Here is a 16,152-nt window from a genome sequence, read left to right as displayed (position 1 = left end):
GTTCCATAGGGCAGGGGCTGCCACGGAAAAGGCATGCTTCCCAACTCCCAATAAAGGAGAATATTTGATGCTCGGGATTGAAATGAGAGGTCCTTGATGTTTCTCTGAGCTTGGTTGTTTTCTTCCAGACGTTTCATTACCCAACTAGGTAACATCATCAATGCACTGTTCCAGTAATGAAATGTCTGCTAGAAAATAACCAAGCTCAAAGAGCACCAAGGGCTCCTTATTACCCCAGAAGGAATGGGGGGAGGGACTAGGACAGTGGTGGCGAACCTATAGGACGCGTGCCAGAGGCGGCACTCAGAGCCCTCTCTGTGGGCGCGCGTGCCATGCCCCTAAGATGGCAACTGTCCCTCTTCAGCCAGATGCCCACTAACTCACCGAGGTCCCACATGGCCGGATGCATCCCAGCACAGCTGGTTTCCCCCCCCCCCGTCCCATCCCTCCTGGCCTCGCATGCTCTCCTTTTCCTGGGCACAACCCATTGCATTGCCTCCTCAGCTGTTGGCCAGCCATCCAGCTCAGAGGCAGTTTCTCTGAACTGCTGGTGGTGGGCTGCGGAGCCCCAGAGTGTACCAGTTGAGGTGCTGGCAGGCTGTGGCTGCTGACAGACACTGTCGGCCCCCATGCGCTGGCTGGCCTCTGTGTGTGGGGGCTGATGGTGTCAGGGAGCAGCCGCCCCGGCCCCTGCCTCACCTTGCCCTGCGACAATGGCACCCCCACCCTCCCTCGCCTTGCCTCACCCCTCAGAATGAGCCTCCTGCCCACTGCCCCACCTGCCAGATCCACCTGGATCTCCCCCAACCCTGCCCGGCCCCCACAGGCGTCCCTCCCCACGAGCAACATCAAGGTGACCATGCCTAACTTGGCCACACCCACCCGGACTGCCATAACCACAGCCACGCCCACCTGGCACCTGGCGATACATAAGTGGGTTTTGTGTTGCAGTTTGGGCACTCGGTCTCTAAAAGGTTCGCCACCACTGGACTAGGAGCAGACCCATCCTATCTGACCTGGGAGAACAGGTAGATGTCTTTAGGGAAAGGAAGTTCCACAGACAGCCTGGCCCTGTGCCACTGAGGCTTTAAAGATGATGAGCAGCATCTTGAATTGCACCTGGAAAGAAACTGGAGCCTGTGCAGCTCTCGCAAGAGATATGACATAGACAAACTTAGAGCAAACCCATTACTGTGTACACTGCTGCATTCTGGACCACTTGAACTTCTGCTCGTGACTTGGGTGCCACTGAATCCGTGCACTGCACCCTGTTTTATTGTTCCTTTTTAATTGGCCCTGATTAGGAACACTCTTAGGTAATCTAATGCATTTTGTTAAAGATCATGTGGCAAACCAAGAGACAAACGGTTCAGTCTCAATTTACAAAGTTTTGCTACTCTGTCTGAAACTCTGTGCACCAGGGTCTATTTTATAGCTGCGCAGATTACGGTTGTGCTTGATGCTGGATATAAAGGTCTGTACCTCACAGCGACTTTCATTGTGCATGTTACTGTAAATTACAACTGCTGTTTACAGCGACTGTAGTAAAGTTTTACACCCTGCTATAAATCTTTTACACTGGCTAGTGAGTTCAATAGCCTGCTCATTTCTGAGCTTGACAAAAAGCTTGAAAAACTCCGCATCCAAAGTTTATGGTCCAGTAAACCCAGGAGGACTCCGTGTGTCAGGCAAATCTGAAAAACAAGATTAAGTGTGAGGTTAATCCTTTTTGTATTCCAGCAGGGAGACAAGAATTTAGAGTGGCATGGCAAAAATGGGCTGTTTTATATCTTTTTCTAGATTTTTTTTTCCTTCAGTCCTGTGGGTGAACTGGGCATAAAGAAAGCTTGGGAAAGGTTAGCTTGGGAGCACTTTCCCAAAATGGCAGCCATGGTTGAAGCTTGCCCATGCAGGAAGGTAAATGAGAGCAGAGATATTTTCAGGTATACCATACAGTCCCCAAAATGCTCTTTAGGCCAGACATGTCAAACACAAGGCCAGGGAGCCAGAAGCGGCCCGCAAAGTGGTTTCATGTGGCCACAAAGCCATCCTGGAAACAGTGAGGGAACAGCCCCTGCTGCCTTGGCCCTGGCCCAAGCCAGCCGGGAGCCAATGTACAATTTTGTGGTGGGCATCTATGCTGAAACACATTCAGTCTTAGCTCCGCAAGGCCGTCTAGAAACAGCGAGGAACCAGCCCCTGCTGCGTGGGTGCATGCTGGGGAGGTGTCACCCTTTGTGAGGAATGAAGAAATGGACCATGCCTTGGCACTTGCCCCGGTCCCACCTCCTTCTGCCAGAGACCCTCAGATCTGTCCCACTCCTGCCCAGGCCCCCACAGGCACCCTTGACGCGAACGATGTAGAGCTGGCCCACCCAGTAGGCCACATCCACTCCAGTCACGCCCGTCCAGTAGGCCGCACCCACCCTGGCCGCACACACACACACGGCTCCCCGAGGGCAACCGCAATGCTGATGCGGCCCTCAATGAAATTGAGTTTGACACCCCTGCTTTAGGCCATCCATGCAGTTGATTTTTTTCTGACCACACATACTTTCCAATAAAATACAGATTTGGCTATTCAGATGATGTCCTAGAATTAAAATAAGTACCTTTTGAGCACATGGCTGTGCCAGTCGCAAGTTTGAGGACCAGTCATAAGGGACTTTTTTCAGTGCCATGTAACTTCAAATGGTCGCTAAATAAATGGTTGTAAGTCGAGGATTACTTGTAACCGGTTTGCCACAATCTCTAGAAAGCACTCCTGGTTTCCAGAAGTACAGCAGTGAAGGTGTTTTTTTTTTTTCACATGATTTTATCAATTTTTAAGTGGATCTGGCTGCAGATTTTCTCATCTTGTAAATTAATTTGTTTTATGTCAGCCCCTGCTGGGACAAACTTTTACGCAAGATTTCATGTTAAGCTGCTTAACTATTGCACTTTAATAATACACTGCAGTAATTTCATATTTGCCTCAACCTAATTTGAAAAGCCCTTGAATTTCAGAAGAGTTCACCTGGGGTAAGAACTTTATCAAGGTCACAACGTAAAGCTGCTCTAACACCCCCTTTCTGTACCAACAGAAGTCTTAGTACCTAGTCTAATTGCATGGAGTAATCATTCCGAATTAATGCAAGTCTTAGTAAGGAAAAATCATAGCTGTAATCCTGACCTACATTTTATTCTTTTGCAATATCTGGAAAGCAACACTAATCATTGCCCAGAAAGTGGCTTCAACAATCTTATTTTTGCAAGTTTATATAGCTAGTCCTTGACTTACAACTATTCGTTTAGTGACTGTTCAAAGTTACAACTCCACTGAAAAAATGTGACTTAGTACCAGACCTCTTACAGCATCTCCCCTCCCCCGGTCATATGATCAAAATTTGAGTGCTTGCAATCCATAGGTGTTTACAACAGTTGTAGTGTCCCAGGATCATGTGATCACCATTTGTGACCCCAGCTCGCTTCTGGCAAGCAAAGTCAATGGGGAAAGCTCAATTCACTTACTGACTTAACAATTGCAGCAATTCGCTTAGCAACCATGGCAATTGGGCAAGACTCACTTTTTTTAATAAGTTTTTATTGAGTGCAAAGAAAAAAAAGGATTAAAAACATTGAACATGGTAAATTCTCTTTGACTGATATCTCAGTCTATATTGTACATTAATTACATATAATATATCTATATACAAACTGTACATTTCTGGTCTCTATCTTAACTTATCTCTTTATTTGTGATTTCCATTTTTTTCCCCTCCATCTATAAAATTTATTCCATATTCGATAAAATTCTGTTTCTTCCTGATTTTTTAATCTTTTAGTTATCCTATCTAGTTCTGCGCAATACATAATTTTCTTTATTAGTACTTCCTCACTCGGTACTTCCATTGCTTTCCACTTTTGAGCAAATAGTATCCTTGCCGCCGTAACCATGTGAATAATTAAATATGTGTCCTCTTTATTTACATTTTTCTCTAGTATTCCTAATAATAATGCCTCAGGTTTGTATAGAATGTTTTGCCTAGTCATTTCTATTGCCCATTCCCAGACCATACGCCAATACACCTGTGCTTCTCTACATGTCCACCATACATGAAAAAAGGTGCCCTTTTCTTTTTTATATTTCCAACACATAGATGAATATCCATTATACATTTTGGCTAATCTGGCCAGAGGGAGATGCCATCTGTAAACCATCTTATACAGGTTTTCTTTATATGATGTCGCCAATGTGATTTTGTTATTTCTCTCCCATAGTTGCTGCCATTGATCCATATTTATATTATATCCTCGATCTATTGCCCTTGTCACCATTGTTTCTTTAACCTGCTCCTCATATAGTTTATGTTCCAACAGGTGTTTATAAATATTCTTTATTTGTTTTTTCTCCAGGCCTAGTAGTATTTTATCTAACCCCGTATCTTGTCTGTTAATACCCCATTCTTGTTTATCCTTCATGTATCTTGAGATAAGACCACCACTCCATGTCTATTCCTTGTTGTTTTAGCTCTTGTTTTTGTTTTAAATAACCTTCTTCTGTCAAGATGTCTTTATATATAATAGCCTTGTCTTTCCTATACAAATTGGGATATGTGACTGCCTCCAATGGCGATAGCCAAGCCGGAATCTTTGTGTAATATTGACATTTAACTATATTCCAGTTTTTTATTCTTGCCGAATCTTATGTTGGTGATTTCTGCTTTGCCCCATCCATATATGAGCATGCCAACCCTGCTGGAGGTCATAACCCTCTAAATGTAGACATTTTTTATTTTCTAAGGTTATCCAGTCTCTAATCCATGTTAGGGCCGCTGCTTGGTAATATAGCTCCCAATCTGGGAAACCTAAACCTCCTCTCTCTTTGGCTTCCTGTAATGCCTTTAATTTTATTCTTGCCTTCTTACCGGACCACACAAATTCTAAGGTTAATTTATTCAGCTCCTTGAAAAATTTCTTGTCTGATTGAATTGGGATATTCTGAAACAGGAATATCATTTTAGGTAAGATGTTCATTTTCACTGCAGCAATTCTCCCAAGCAATGAAAGATGCAAATTTTTCCAACGGTCTAAATCTACTTTTATATTCTTTACCAATTTGCCATAATTGTCTTCTTTAATTGATGAGCAGCATGCTAAAATAACTATCCCTAGATATTTTAATTTGGAAACTACTTGTATACCTAATTTTGCCTCGAGGTTTCCTTTTTGTATGTTAGTCATGTTTTTTTGTTATAATCTTTGTTTTATTTTCAAACCTGCCAGATCCCCATACTCTTCCAATATTTCGAATAGTTTCTGCCCTGATTGTTCTGGGTCTTCTAATATAAATGCTAAGTTGTCTGCATAAGCTTGAAGTTTGTATGTTTCTTTCTTAATCTTAAGTCCTTTAATCTGCTCTTCTTGTCTTACTACTCTAGCAAGAATCTATAATGTATATATAAATAACAATGGCGAGAGAGGACATCCTTGTCTTGTACATTTCTGTATGTTGAATTTATCAGTGGCCTCTCCATTTATTATGATCTGGGCCTTTTGTTCAGAATATATTGCGGTTATCACGTTTAAAAGTTTTTCCCCAACATCCATTAATTTTAGTTGTTGGATCATAAATTGCCAATTGACATTGTCAAAAGCCTTCTGTGCATCAAGGAACAGAAGTGCCACTTGACGATCACTATACGATTCATAAAATTTGGGACTGTCTAAGATTCTTCTTATATTCCGCTTAGTCTGTCTGTTTGGTAAAAACCCATTTTGATCCGAATATATGAAATCAATTAGGTACTTTTTGAATCTCTCCGCCATTATTGAGGCAAAAATTTTATAGTCAGAATTCAGTCTATATAGGTCTATAATTTTGTATCCGTGTTTTTTCCGCTTCTTCTTTTGGAATCAATATTATATTTGTCTCTGACCAGGACTTAGGTATTTTAGCATCGGTTAATACAGCATTGAAAACCTCTGGTAGGTATTGATTGAGTGCACTTTGTTGTTCTTTATATAGTTATATAGGGCACGACTCACTTAACTGCCTCACTTAGCAATAAATTCTAGTGTCAATTGTGGTTGTATGTCGAGGACTGCCTGCACTTTTACATCGGAAAAAATGATTCCCTTTGAAAAACAGCAAGGTAGGTTCATGCTCCCTTTAATAAGTGACAATGTAAGATTTATTTAATGGTAGACAAGACAGAGAAAGCACTTTGTAATCAGATTCACTTATTGTGGGAAGGCGCAATAATTTGTCTATCCTGGTTGTCATTTGTAGTGAGAGAATTTTGTCTCAACATGTTGTGCAAGCCTGTAATTGAGATGGAATTGTGCAATATATGTCTTGACATGTTGCGTGAATTACAAATATAGAGTACAGAAATCAAGCTTCAGAAGGAATTTGGCCATACAATTATTACGCTTTGGGCCACAATCCAGTATTTGTTCAAGCCTCTGACTGCGTAAATCAAAAGTGCACATTGTAAGTATCAGAAGTATGAATGTAACCTTTGTTCAGAGGCATTCCCATGTCATGCTAAGCCACAAAATAATCTGAAAATGTGGAATAAACCCAGTCTTGACACTCTAGTCTGGATTCACACAACCCACTGGTCATATGATACAACAGTGACGGTTAGCATGAAGTACAGGTAGTCCTCAGCTTAAAACCACAATTGAGACCAGACGGTTATTGAATGAGTTACACCCAATTTTACAACTTTTTCTGCCAGTTTATTAAATGAATAACTGCAGATATTAAATGAATCGTGAATCTGACTTCCCTCACTGACTTTGCTGGGAAGGCCTCAAATGGCGATCAGATGACCCTGGATGCTGTAACCATCATAAATACTTTCCAGTTGCCAATTGGCCAATTTTCGACCCCATGAACCTGGAGATGCTGTGGTGGTCATAAGTACGAGGACCATATTGTAAGTCATTTTTCTCAATGCTGTTGTATCTTTGGTTGCTAATTGAATGTAAGTCAGACTACTTGTAATAACCATGTTTTCACATTTTCTATCAGATGTTAACTATCAGAATGGCAAATACAGTCCACTTTCCCTTAAGCTCTCAGCAATACATTTTACAATCATTTTACATCATCACTCTCCCTTTTATTTTTACACAATGTATATCCTGCATGCTGAAATGTTGCTGTTTCTATTTATTCATAGCAAGCAGATGGCTAAAGTACAGATAGTCTTTGACAGTTTGCTTAGTGACTGTTCAAGGTTAAAATGGCATTGAAAAAAGTGATTTATGACCATTTTTCACACTTACGACCGTTACAGCATCCCGATGGTCATGTGATTTACATTTGATTGCTTGACAACTCACATTTATAACTGTCACAGTGTCCTGAGGTCATGTAATCCCCTTTTGGAACCTTCTGACAAGCAAAGTCAATAGGGAAGCCAGATTCACTTAACAACCCTGTTACTAATTTAACAACTGCAGTAAGAAAAGTTGTAAAATGGGGCAAAACTCACTTAACAAATTTCTCACTTAACAACATAAATTTTGGGCTCAATTGTGGTCGCAAGTTGAGGACTACTTGTACTGCCCAAGCCAGGGATAAAAAAATTGTGTAAACAGTAGGTTTTAACATGCGAATGTTGTTATTACAGGGGTCTGCAACCTACCGGACACTACTGGGCTGTGGCCTATTTGCAACCGGGTCACATGAACAGTGGGACGGCACACATATGCACACAGCTTGACAGGCCGGTGCGCACACGTGTGCTTGCACTCTGCAGCTCGCACGGCTAGGGGGGGACAGGAACTGGGCCGCATGAGTGGCCGGCGTGCATGTTGCTTGCATGAGGTACTCAAGCAGCCTAGTTCCCCTCTTCCCTCCAGCCGAACCACCAAGCCGCAAAGGTTGGGGACCACTGTTGTACTAAATCAGTGGTTCTCAACGTTTTTAATGCCATGACCCCCAACTGGTCGTAAGTCGAGGACTACTCAACTGGTGCAGCACCGTTTGCAGAATGGGACTTTTGGCAGGCTCAGCAGGGCAGAGACAGCCTGGACAATTCCTATTGGCTTTTGAAAGCCAATAGAATTAGACTCTATTCAAGAGAGTCTCTTCTATTGGCTTTCAAAAGCTAATAGAATAAAAGGGAGTAGCACAGCTAAGGAAAAGGGGGAAAAAAATGGCGGACTGCGTTGTTTGGCGACCCCCCGTGAAATGGTCGTTTGACCCCAAATGGAGTCCCAACCCACAGGTTGAGAACCACTGTACTAAATCAAGGGGGAAAATCGTCCAAACCTTCCTCTGCAATCCCCCTCCTCAAACACCACATGATGGCCTGTCTTATCCTGCCTTATGAATCTTGTTTCCTTTTCTTTCCTCTAATCTAAAACACCTGTAGGCTTCCAGCCCAACTCCTGACAAAAGAGAATATTTGTAGCTCAAGGTTGAAATGAGGGCTCCGTGGTCCTCAGTCCCAACCAGCACTGATAACGTTACCTAGCTGGGTCATGAAACGTCTGCAAGAAAAGAACCAAACTCTAAGAGCACCAAGGACCCCCCCTCACAGTCCGGATATTCGATATTCGAAATGTAGTCGTGTCAAACATGAGACAGGTTACCTCCGACGGCTAGGCTCTCAAACCTGGGAAACACAAATCACAACAGCTTTATTTCATTTCCTTTTTATTTCCCACGCTCACCCCCCCCCAATAGCCACGCCAATTATCCTTATTAATCCCCACCCCCCAAAAACAACCCAGGCGCTTTTACATCCACGGAGTTGCAGGACGAAGTCAAACCGGCCCTTGCGCGGTGACCGGCAATTGCCACGCTCCATCTTTTGTGCAAACGAGGCTCGGTTGCCACCCACGCGTCGGTGCGCCTGGGGCCGTCCCTCCACTTGTGTGTGTTTGTGGGTGGGGCACCCTCTATGCACACCACCCTCCCAGCGGTGGCACAGGTTGCCGCCAGTTCCCCAACCGCTTGGGGGCGCGCAGCGGAGCTCCAGCCAGGCCCGGACAGCAGCGACGGCTGACTCCTGGCGGATTCCCCAAGAACCAATAACCATGCGGGGCGATCCGCTCAGCCACTGCCGTCTTCTTATTGGCTCCTCCCCCCCAGAGTTGGCCTGAATGGTGACGCCCACGGCTTCGGGTGAGAGCGCTGCGCCAATGGGGAGAGCGCGTGTGACTGCGCCGGGGACGGGGAAGTGGGTTGGGGAGGCGGGGAGGCGGGGAGAGATAGAGAGAGAGAGAGGCGGCCGGGGAGGGGTTAGAGGGGATTGACCGGGAGTAACCTCCCCCATCGCCCCACGCCCGGGAGGGATGCTGCCCGCGGAAGGCTGCCGGCCAAGGGAGCCCGGGAGATCGCGGAGAGCCGGCAGGGTTTGGCATTTGCAGAGTGGGAGCCAGCACGAGGCGCCTGCCTGGGGCCGGGCTCTTGCACCCATGCGCTCCCGCTGAATGGGAGAGCGCCTGCCCGCCGCCTCGTCCACGCCACCCGCCAGAGCATCCGCGGCTTGCTGCGCCAGGCCCGGAGCGCCCGGAGGGGATCCCCGCTTGTGGCCCGCGAGCGCCTTCAGGTGAGCAGCCTTCTGGGCCAGAGGGGCGCCCCCTTTAGGCGCTATGGAAGGATCGGGATCAAGGGGGACCCCTCCCCATCTGAATGGGGGAACCCTCCCATCTCTCCCTCTCTTTCCTTCTGTCTTCCCGCTTTTGCTTCATTCCGCCCGGCTCGCCTTTCCCGCTTCCGATTGCGCTCCTTGGAGACCCGAAGCAGGTGGTCTCTGGCACCGGATCCCTTTCAAGGGGCGCTGAGGATCCAGATAGGGGAGACTCCTGGAGGGATCTCCAACTAGCTCATGATCCTTTTCCTCGTCCATCAAAGAGACCCTCCAGGTTTAGGAAGAAACACCTGCTCGGTACGATCTGGTGCCTAAACTGGGCTAATTTGGGTTAGGGTTTGGGGGATCGAGAGTATGTGTGTGTGGGGTGCCCTTGTGAAACGTGGGAACGGGATCCGGGAAGGAAAGGGAGCCACAAAGCTTGTTCTCCACCCCCAGAGGATCAGCGGTACAAGTGGTTGTTGAACAACCCTATGTAAATAAGCCTGGGAACTGATGGTGAAATTGTAGTCAGACACTCTGGATGAAAGTAAAATGGGGAAAGTCAAGATCGTTTCCCCCTCTCCCCCTATGTACTTTAAGGCAATGTTTCTCAACTTTAATACGTGTGGACATCAACTCCCAAAACTCCCCAGTGTGCAGGTTGGCTGAGGAACTCTGGGAGTTGAAGTTCACACATCTTAATGTTGCTTAGGTTGAGAAATCCTGCTTTTAAAGTCTTTGAAGTGTCTTCCCTCTGTTGACTTCACTTGTACTTGATTGTGCTGTTCCGAAAAGATAAGGGAACCTCAATCTGGGTCTTCTTGCTGATCAAGAAGCTGTTCGGGACTTTAGGGAGCTGCAGATACAGGCCCTCCATTCCTTGCTTTCAGAAGGATGTGGGTGCATTGATTTTGGGAGATTGGATCAAGGCCCAGCCCTCAAACCTCCATGGAGGAAGGGATCTTTCAAAGGGTCCAAACTGGAAGAAAATAGGGAGAACTGTTAGTAAAGGAAATAAACCATTCAACAGGTGTTTCAGGATGCAGAGTTGGCCACAGGCTTTTCATTACCTTCTCAGCATATTTTCCCCCAGTGCCTCAATCCTTTTAATAGATCTGGTTGCTGGTCAGAATTAAAAAGCAAGAGAAGGCCCTAGAATGGGCTTGTAAATGATCTCCTTTGAGTTGAGTTCCTTGATGGGGACTGAAGATAATGGACAATAATCCAGGGCTTTTCAACCAGTGGTACGGGTACCACCTGTGGTACATTGGCACCTGGCAGGTGGTACGGGACCATCCTAGAAAAGTGGTAGTGGGGGAGGGGAATAAGCTGAACTGCTATCAGCACCGCACAAGCCTGAATGAGAGATGGCAGGAGCTGCAGGGCTGTCAGGGCTCAGCAGAAGTGCCAGGATCAGCGCCAGGCTCCAGCTGGAGCTCGGCGCTGATCCTGGCACTTCTGCTGAGACCTGAAGAAGCGCCAGTCAGCTGGAATGTTGCAGCATCTCCAGGGTCTTGTGATTTACATTCAGATGCTTGGCGACTGATTCATATTTATGACAGTCAGTGTCCCAGGGTCATGTGAAGTGACCAAAACCTGCTGCAACCACCCAGCAGACGGGGGGAATAAAGACCAAACACCCCCCCACCCCACCCCCGCTGCCAATCCTCAACAGACATGCTCACAACAATGAAAACTTCGGACAGGAGGAAGAGCGCCGCCGGGCGGACAGGCAAGTGTCTTGCTTGGCTATGCCTTGGGGGGGCACTTTTTTCAGTGCCATTGTAACTTCAAACAGTCACTAAGCAAACTGTTGTAAATCGAGGACTACCTGTACTTTATCACTTTTTTCCTTTTTTTTTTTTTTGGTCATCAAGTTTTTGACACCTTGCTAGCGACTGATGGTACTCGGATATTGCCATATCCTAAAAGTGGTACAGTGGATGAAAAGGTTGAAAAGCCCTGCCATAATCTATTCTTGACAGCAATATCAAAATGATTTAGCCTTGCTCCTTGTCTTCTTTTTGTTCTTTTAGTCAAAAGCCCTGGGGTTTTTCGGTGGCCACATCTCCAAGGAAAATCCAGCTTGTCCCAACTTACTTATTTATTTATTAGATTTTTATTCCATTTTTATTACTTTATAAGTAACTCAAGGCAAGGAGCATACATAATTCTCTTTTCTCCTCCTGTTTTTCTCACAACAACCTTGTGAGGTAGGTTGAACTGAGAGAGAATGACTGGCCCAAAGGCTTTCATGTGTAAGATTTACATTTCCAAGATCAGCTAAAATTTGTTGGACTTTGTCTCTTTCTCTTTTTTTCTCTTTTTTGTCCTCTTTCTCTTTTTTCTCATTTTCTTTTTACTCTTTCTCACTGTCTTTCTCCCCATCTCTCTCTCCTCCTCTCTCTCTCTTTCTTTCTCTATCTCTTTTTCTTTCCCTCTCTCTTTCTCTATGGTGGGGGTGTCAATTTCATTGAGGGCCGCATCAGCATTGTGGTTGCCCTGGGTGTGTGTGTGTGGCCAGGGTGGGTACAGCCTACTGGGTGGGCGTGGATGGAGTGGGTGTAGCCTACTGGGTGGGCATGGCCAACTCTACGTCAAGGGTGCCTGTGGGGGCCTGGGCAGGAGTGGGACAGATTTGAGGGTCTCTGGCAGAAAGGGGTGAGACCAGGGCAGAGCCCATCAAGCCGGATATGTGAAGTAGGCGAGGGCCATTTGCTGGCCACTTCTAGGCAATGGTGCATTTCTTCATTCCTCACAAAGGGTGACACCTCCCCACCATGCACCCAGGGGGTGGGGCCTACGCGGCAGGGGCTGGTTCCTCGCTGTTTCCAGATGGCCTTGTGGAGCATAGATGGCCACCACAAAATTGTACATTGGCTCCCGGTCAGCCTGGGCCAGGGCCAAGGCAGCGGGGGCCGTTCCCTCACTGTTTCCAGGATGACTTCACGGGCCACATGAAACCACTTTGTGGGCTGCATCCGGACCCCGGGCCTTGTGTTTGACATGTTTGCTCTATGGCATGGAATGATTTGAAATATGCTGAGTGTTTTTCCCAAATGCCCAAACTGAAATAATATATAAACATTTATGTAGGTAGGGATGGGAATGTGTACCAAAGAGGTTTGATTAAGATCTTTCCAGAAGCCAGATGATCTGTTCTGGGTGTAAAAACATCTGTTCATATGTTCTGTTCTGAGATTCACAGTCTTTATCATTCAATTCTCAATCAACTGCAATCCGCCTTCAGTAGTTTCAAAGCTTTTCATCTGATACCTGTGGTCATTCATTTTCTTTTTTAATCATCCCAGAGATTATAGACAAAATAAACATTTTTGGTATCATCGTTCATGTATTTGTTGAATAGAATTACCAATGAGCCTGGGACAGTTTGGAGACAGCAGAGTTGTAGAATGGTTCGTATCTACTTTGCCATGGATAAAAAAAAATTGCAGTTTCAAGAATCAGGGAAATCTCAAGGCTGTGATGTAGACTCTGTGAATTTTCCTTCCTGAGAATTATTGTATCAATAAATTAGAATATTTGTAGCTCAGGGTTGAAATGAGGGGTCCTTGGTGCTCTCTGAATTGGGCTGTTTTCTTACAGACCTTTCATTACCAAACTAGGTAACATCATCAGTGTTAGTAGGGAGTGGAGTTTGGTTCTCATTTTATATAAACAGAGAGCAAAATCCACTCCCTTCTAGCCCTGATGATGTTACCTAGTTTGGGTAATGTAACATCAGCAAGAAAATAACCAAGCTCAGAGAGCACCAAGGACTCCTCATTATTGCATCACTAATAACTAATTAATATCAAGCAAAGATAATCATGAAGCCTGTGATCAAAATATTGATTCATTTATTAGAGTTCCACCCTGCTTTTCCCACAGCACATATAACATTCGCTTCTCAGATTTTGTGTCCACAGCTACAACCTTGTGAAGTAGATTTTGCTTAGAAAGAGGCTGGCCCAAAGTCGCACAGGGTGCTCCAAGCCAAAAAGCTGATTGGGAGCTAGATTCCTCTATTCCAGGGCTGGGGAACCTTGCCCTTTTATGACTCGTGGACTTCAACTCCCAGAATTCCTGAGCCAGCCATGCTGAGGGGAAAGGGAGAGGTTTCCAAGCTGAGCCATGTTGAAGTTGAGTTGGAGTTGAAGTCCACAAGTCATAAAAGAGCCAAGGTTCCCCACCCCTGCTCTATTTCTACTTCAGAACCTTAATCATAATGTTGGAAGCTTGGCTCTATAATAGTGGTTCTCAACCTTTTTAATGCCGCGACCCCCAACCGGTCGTAAGTCGAGGACAACCAGTTGTAAGTCGAGGACTACTCAACTGGTGCAGCACCGTTTGCAGAATGGGACTTTTGGCGGGCTCAGCAGGGCAGAGACAGCCTGGACAATTCCTATTGGCTTTGAAAGCCAATAGAATTAGACTCTATTCAAGAGAGTCTATTCTATTGGCTTTCAAAAGCCAATAGAATAAAAGGGAGTAGCACAGCTAAGGAAAAGGGGGGGGGGAAATGGCGGACTGCATTGTTTGGCGACCCCCGTGAAATGGTCGTTCGACCCCAAATGGGGTCCCGACCCACAGGTTGAGAACCACTGCCCTATAATGTGCTTAAACACATGAATCCTGTGACAGAAATTTAGATTAAAATTCTGGCTCCGATTGCCTCCTAGCGAACAATACATTTGCCTATTTTACCTGTGATAAAGCAGCAAGTACTGATTGAATGAATCTGTCCAAATGAAACATTTATTTAATAGCTTTCATTTGTAACTGTATACAGGTAGTCCTTGACTTACAACCATTCATTTAGCAACTGCTTGAATTTACAGCCGCACTGAAAAAAGTGACGTAACAACCGGGGCTCGTATTTACAACCGTCGGGGCATCTCCACGGTTGTTCACACGATCAAAATTCAGGCACTTGACAAGCAAGGTTGCAGCGTCCTGGGGTCATGTGAGAAACACGGATCTAGAGAATTTATTTATTTAATTAAATTTATTTGCCGCCCATTTCATCACAAGATGACTCTGGGTGACTAAACAATGTAAAAAACAAACTGTTGAATGCATGTTGAATTTAAACATCTGATACAGGAGAATAATACTGCATAACATTTTAAGATGCTGTTGAATTATAAAATCAAAATTTGGAAGGTGCCTTAGAGATTATGAACTCCAACAGTCTGTTCAGTCTTAAGATCTACCAGAACATCTTTGACAGATGATCATCCAGCCTCTGGTGAAGGAGATTACACCTCTTTGTTCTACCAGGTAACAATTCCGATAGTCAGGAAGTTATTCCTGATGTGTGGGGTCCTCAGTGCTTTCTGAACTAGGTGGTTTTCTTACAGACGTTTCATTACCAAACTAGGTAACATCATTAATGCCAGAAGGCAGTGATGAGTCTATTTCTGAAGTCTAGCCTGATTCTATTTCCTTCTGATTTAAACTCAATGTTTCTAATCTTAAGTCTGTTACCAATTCTGTATGACATAGTTTCAGATATTTGAAGATTGCTATCATAGGTCCTCTTAATATATATTTTTTGTTTTTTGGTGGTTATACTGAGGTTAAATTCTGCATATACTATACATTAAATTAACAGTTTTCAAACAGAAGCAGTGTTACCTGATGGGACATAGGAGATATACTACCTCATAGTTCCTTACGTCCGGTTAGATCCCACAGGCTGGGCCTCCTTCAGGCCCCGTCGGCCAAGCAGTGCCATTTGGCGGGGCCGCGGAGGAGGGCCTTCTCTGTGATGGCGCCCACGCTTTGGAATCAGCTCCCCCCTGGAGATTAGGACCCCTCCCACCCTGTTGGTCTTCCGTAAGCTACTTAAGACCTGGCTTTTCCGGCAGGCCTGGGGTTTATAAAACCTTACCCCTGGATGATTGTTTTTGTATTGTTGTTTTGTTATGTTTTATGTGTTTTTTATTGTTAGCCGCCCAGAGTCCTTCGGGAGTGGGGCGGCTTATAAATTTTAAAAATAAAATAAAATAATAAAATAAAATATACCTTCTCTCTGGAAAATTCTCCACCTGCTCCTTAAATTTTTGGTTGGCCCCGTCTCTTTTACCATTTAGGAAGACTTTAAAAGATTGGTTTTTTTCCAGGATGATACATAAACCTCTCTTGCAAGATGCAGTATCCATTAGATTAGGCCAGGGGTCTTCAAACTTGGCCCTTTTATGACTTGTGGACTTCACCTCCCAGAATTCTTCAGCCAGCATGCCTGGCTAAGGAATTCTGGAAGTTGAAGTCCACAAGTCATAAAAGGGCCAAGTTTGAAGACCCTGGATTAGACCCTGTTTGTTTGCTTTTGGAGTATTGCTTTTTGCTTTGTTCTTATTAATATTGTTGGTTTCAGTTATAAATGGCATTTTCTTTTAGCTTTACTAATGTGTGTTGGCTGTGAGATTTTTTGTTACTATAATTTTTAATTTTTTGAAATTACTCTCTAGTAACAATATCATCATCTTGATATTGATACCACATAGATTTATGGAGTTGGGTGCCTTTTTAATCAAATATATTAAAAAAATCTAAATTGATAAATAAA

At 44.7% G+C, this 16,152-nt stretch overlaps 1 protein-coding gene across 4 annotated transcripts in view; it reads left to right on the top strand.

The window, feature by feature from the left end:
- The first annotated feature begins 9,205 nt into the window (after positions 1-9,205).
- The window catches only part of ACACA (acetyl-CoA carboxylase alpha), a 268,972-nt gene continuing 262,025 nt past the window's right edge, over positions 9,206-16,152 (top strand). For all 4 annotated transcript variants that reach the window (XM_039350417.1, XM_039350415.1, XM_039350416.1 and 1 more), the window contains exon 1: positions 9,206-9,554. In XM_039350417.1, the coding sequence (XP_039206351.1) occupies positions 9,436-9,554 (119 nt within the window). In that variant the 5' untranslated portion in view covers positions 9,206-9,435. The remainder of the gene's footprint in view (positions 9,555-16,152) is intronic.

Source organism: Crotalus tigris, unplaced genomic scaffold (genome assembly GCF_016545835.1).
Source record: "Crotalus tigris isolate CLP2741 ecotype Arizona unplaced genomic scaffold, ASM1654583v1 scf7180000018330.590113, whole genome shotgun sequence".
Classification (NCBI taxonomy): Eukaryota; Metazoa; Chordata; class Lepidosauria; order Squamata; family Viperidae; genus Crotalus; species Crotalus tigris.
The sequence above is the reverse complement of the archived record's forward strand: the minus strand, read 5'-3'. Positions and strand labels throughout refer to the sequence as shown.